Raw genomic sequence first — 5,087 nt, 5'->3', positions numbered from 1 at the left:
ATATATGTGTTTCTACAACAATGCTTATATACTACCAATGGTTACGTAATCTAAACTCTCATTTCAATCATTGAGACATTCTCAGAGGACGTTATATAGCCGTTATTCACAGACCATTTTTCGTCAGAGAAATTCTCAAAGTGATTGAAACATAACATGACTTTCGTCACTAGGTAAAGATGAATTTGGTTAAAGCGAAATCTTACCAACACATATTTCGAGGAATAGATAGGCGAGGTAAACTCGGCTCGAAATAGCAAATGTGTATTATGAAAGTCTATATCAAAAACGACTTTTGTCTCAAGAGTAGGAGATAGAGTAAATAGAATTTTGAGTGACAGATAAGTTCAAGTCTCCACAGTTAGCCTCTTTATAACCATGAACATAGCGAATATTGGAATAAAAAGCACATGCCATCTTCTACTTCTGAATCAGCTGCCATGGCATCTCCCCCTTTTGCAAAGCTTGAATGCAAGTCATTGAATCTGAGCAAACACAAATCCTCTTAATGTTCCACGTCTTGGCCAGCATTATTCCATAGATAATAGCACAAAATTGGTTTGCCAACCAAGTACTCTTGAATTGGCATCTCTAAAGCTAACACCCGCACCAGCTTGGCATGGATTACCAAGTGAAACACCATCACAACAAATCATAATTGCACCCTATTCCGGAGGAGACCAACTGGCCTCAACAGGCGTGGAATTTTTACAAGCTTTAAATTGCACTTTGAAAAGTTGCAACTGGAGTCTTTAGCACCAAAAGTATGCACGATTTATCCACAGGCAGACACATTTTGAAGGCAAGATGTGACCAGCAGTTTAGGGGAATTAATCCATGCCCAAAAAAGCATCAACATTGTGGCAACAATGGAACGGAGGATAATCAAAAAACAAGAGGGAACAAATAGCCAAGTTACAACCATAAATCGTAAAACAGCCCGATTGCACCACCAGCGAGGACAAACAAAATTAATGTTACGGGAACCATAAGTCACTCCTTGCCCTCCTAGCGTTTTGTTTGATCTATTAACTATTGACAGATTAGTTGCCCCAGACTTCTATGGGAGGACCACAATCAGCTTAAACTCTACACCAGAAAGAAAATCAGTAACGGAGAAACCTCAGGATGAAAACACTCTATTCAGAAGCCAACAGTGGAACATTTAACCTACTAATACTGCTTTGAAACTTGGAACCATGTCTAGATACTATTCTTGCCATTTTGTACACACTAGACTTGATCATCTGTTATTTAAGGTACTAATAGCTATGCATTTACAGCTTGGAACACGTCAAAATACTTTCTTGCCCCTTCTCCTACAGAACTACAACCTGATCATCTGGCATTCACTAGCTAACATATTAAAGAACCCTCCTGACAAGTATATCAAGGACATGTCAATGTAGATGGATTTTAGTTATATGTTCTGCTTATATTTCTTCATATCCTTCATATCCAGTGGTTTCTTGTGGGTTGACACAACTCAAATCATTGTCCTGTGCTAGCCTTCTCGTGCCACACTAAATCAGCGAATTTGATACTGAATCCAAATTCCTAACTTGTTTTACACCGCCCCCACCAGTGGAAGTCTCCAAAGACAAATTCGCTGGACTTTCATGTGAAGTCAGGCAGCTTTCAGTAGAACAATCAGCTCTCATTGTTTGAAGACTATGAGGACTATCACTCTCAGGGACAATAACGTTGACTGCTTTTGTCGGGTTAAAAGAGTAGAGTTTTATTTGACCAGAGTTGGGAATGGAAGGATTTGGCGCTGCCGATTCATCAATGCCTTTGGGCTCCGGTACTACCCCTTCACCATCCATGCTGTATTTAGGAAGCATCTTACATGGTCTATCGAGCATCGACGTCATATATCTTAGTTCTGCATCTTTGCGAATCTGCATGTGTTTCTCAGCCTGTATCATATAACCAGAAATAAGAAACACATCAAACTTCAGAAATTACTCCTCAGTTTAGCAAACTTCATAAAGAGTATCCAAACTGCAAAATTATCTTAAAGAAGGGTAACATTGGAACTCAATACACTTAAATAAAACAGAATTAGCTAGAATTACTTACTGTCAGAAAAAAAAAAGGCGAAAATAAAATATGTTAAAACTTCTTTTATATAACGTATGCATCACATTACCAGGTCAGATTCCCATTTTTAAACATGTACACCCAATAGTACAAATTAGTCGCCTCTATAAGAGTATTCCTTTTCCAGCAGAAACAACCCTAACAAGGGATACATGACCAACTCACTCCACAGATTTAGCAAATGTAGAAAACATGGGTTGTTGATCTTTTAATAATTAATGAAGTTTCCTAGTATTACTCTATGTAACAATGACAACGGGGGTGAGTGTCTGACACTGATACAAGGTGTTCAATAGCGACATAGAAACACCAAATACAGGGGCATGAGAGTTAGGATCAGACTAATGTTACCTACATATTTCTTAGGAAAATAAAAAGGTTACATCCAAGCTTATATGAACGAAAACGGCAGTCTTGTTTCATTTCTCTTTTTCCATTTTTTCAAGCTCCATAAAACTAAGTTGCAAATAAATTATAGATTTATAATAAAGCATATTTGGATTCTAGATCTTTCAGAATATTTAACCAGAGAGCTAAAATTTCAAATAAAGAGGACACAGAGACATACTTCAACTTGTAAATGTAATTTTCTCTGCACTTCCATCTGCGCCCTTAGTGCCTCCTTGACTTCATAACCCCTATATATGGCATCTCTCAGCTCATTAGTCAATAAGCATTCTAAATAAAACCTTCCTGAAAAGAAAAGATCAATTGTTTATCTTACTCATTGATATCGGAAGCTGGTAAGCCAGGAGATGAAGTACCCATGACTGGGCTACCCAAAAGGTATGATGCTGCAGTTGCTTCGTTTTGATCACGGATGAAGTTAGTTTAAACTTTAACAATGGATTCTATTAAAAAAAATTACTCTTTCAAGTCAAACCATTATTCAATCACAACAATCAGAAATTAAATTGTTCAGATGTAGTATTTCATTTATGTACTATATTTCCAGTTTATGTGTCACCTTGCAGCTTTTAATCTTATATAACATGGCATCATAATTTTTACTTTTGCAACTTAAGCCTAAAGAGGAATGAATTTCTGTTAATGAGAGAAACCACAAAACTCCGAGAACGACAAATTGTTTCTGTCAAAATATGAAATTCAACAAAAAGATGGCTATGATAAAAATCCCAAGGAAATCTAGTACACATTCCATGTTAAATTAGTTATCTTACAACTAAGGGAAAGGAAGTTACTTTCATTCACAAAGGAAGAACAATACTACAAACAGAAGGCAAAACCAATCCCGAAACACAATAAGCAAAACACGCAAAGAGGACCTTCCAAACTAACACAACCAAAATTCTGCATGTGCATGCACTGCTAACCTCAAAATGAACCCATCAAAGTATTTCTCTTTAAACTTTAAAGTAATGTCCAAACAATTTACACAGAAATTTCTCTTATTCCCCGTTTCTATCATCTATGTTTCCGATTTCGTATTTCTCTTTAAAGTAATGTACAAACAATCTAGGCAGAAATTAGTCTCATTCTTCGTTTGTATCATCTATTTTACCCCATTCCTTAATTTATTTGTGGGTAAGTGGTAGAGTCAAGCACCACCAAATACAAACCCAATGCACAGGCAAGAGCACCACAACACCAATGCATGTAAAAGCAATACACTCAATCCAAATCTCCAACAAGAAATACTATCTTTCTAAAACACAATTTTACCAAATAATGGGGCAAAATTACAGGACAAACACCAATGCCAACAAAATAAAAGTAAACCCAATTACTGAAATTCAAAAAAGAGACTATTGCTTACTATCAGGGCTTCCAAGTTGAGTGACAGCATCCACAAAACGTTCATGCAAGTCAGCAGTCCATCTGAGACGAGGTTTTGGATCTGAAGTGAGAACCAAACAAGGGTCTAAACGATGATGAAGATGATGATGACTGTGATTAGAAGAAATCCCCCCACTTTGGATCTCTTCCTGATGATGATGATGAGAAAATGATAGAGGAAGCTTCAAGGGGTTGAATCAAACCAGAGAACATCCTCTCTTTTACTCCTAATAAACAAGACACCAGAAAAAGTAAAAGTGCCCCAAAAAGAGAAAACACACCTCCAAATTAGAGACTGGAGAGCAATTATCAAAGTCTTCTCCTTTTTCAGAGATATATATAATGGAAGGGAGAGGAAGAAGAAAAACAAAAAGAGAGGAAGTTGTTCCTTTTTTTTAATTTCTTTTTAGTGGTACCAAAAGACCCTAACATTTTTAGGGGCCAACCAGAAGGAATTAGGGGTCATCTTTTTATTTCCATCCATAGAAGGAGGTTAAGGGGTGTCTTAAAAATAGAAATTATTTATATTGTCCCTCAACTTTATACCGAATCTAAACATATATCCTTTAATTTTATATCCTCTTCGTCTTCTCCTTTTTTACTCATTAATTTTTTTCATATTTTGATCGAAAATAAAGATCGTCGATCAAACAAATGTTATGATTGATTGTTTAAAATTAAAATACAAAATCCATTAACCTTAAAGTTGAAACTTAGAACATCAAAAGAAAAAAATGAGTTAAGCAAACAAAACGAATAGATGATATATAGTAGTTGTGATTCATAATTAGGATTTGATTACTTGAAATCAAAATTTTGATCAGAAAATTTTCTTGGATTTACAGTAGCAGAAACATAATCGGTAGATAACAATCTATTTTACCTACTGATTATAGTTGATGTTCTTGAATTTACAGTAGCAGAAACATAATCGGTATATACTTTACCTACCGATTATGGTTAATGTTCTTCATTTCTTAAGAACATCAACCATAATCGGTAGGTAAATTGGTCGCTCTCTACCGATTATTCGTGATTCACAAAATTCAATTTCTCTGTACTAAAATCTAGGTACAATCGGTAGATAATGAGTACCATTAACTACCAATTGTGAAAGTAGAAAATTTAGAAATTTTATTAAGTTTTGAAATTTTGAATTTGGGGCCGTGAACACAATCGATAGATAA

The 5,087-nt window shown here is 35.6% G+C and overlaps 1 protein-coding gene across 1 annotated transcript; it reads right to left on the bottom strand.

Moving 5' to 3' along the window:
- Positions 1 to 1,200: 1,200 nt before the first annotated feature.
- On the bottom strand, positions 1,201 to 4,094 carry LOC113351846 (protein PHR1-LIKE 3-like; the record flags this gene model as incomplete). Its single annotated transcript, XM_026595764.1, has 4 exons — positions 1,201 to 1,919; positions 2,672 to 2,741; positions 2,828 to 2,906; positions 3,881 to 4,094. Coding segments are annotated over 4 exons (759 nt in total), but the record flags the coding sequence as incomplete, so codon positions are not given.
- Positions 4,095 to 5,087: the final 993 nt, after the last annotated feature.

The sequence above is a fragment of the Papaver somniferum genome, chromosome 2, assembly GCF_003573695.1.
Source record: "Papaver somniferum cultivar HN1 chromosome 2, ASM357369v1, whole genome shotgun sequence".
Lineage (NCBI taxonomy): Eukaryota > Viridiplantae > Streptophyta > Magnoliopsida > Ranunculales > Papaveraceae > Papaver > Papaver somniferum.
This window is presented reverse-complemented; position numbering and strand designations above follow the sequence as displayed.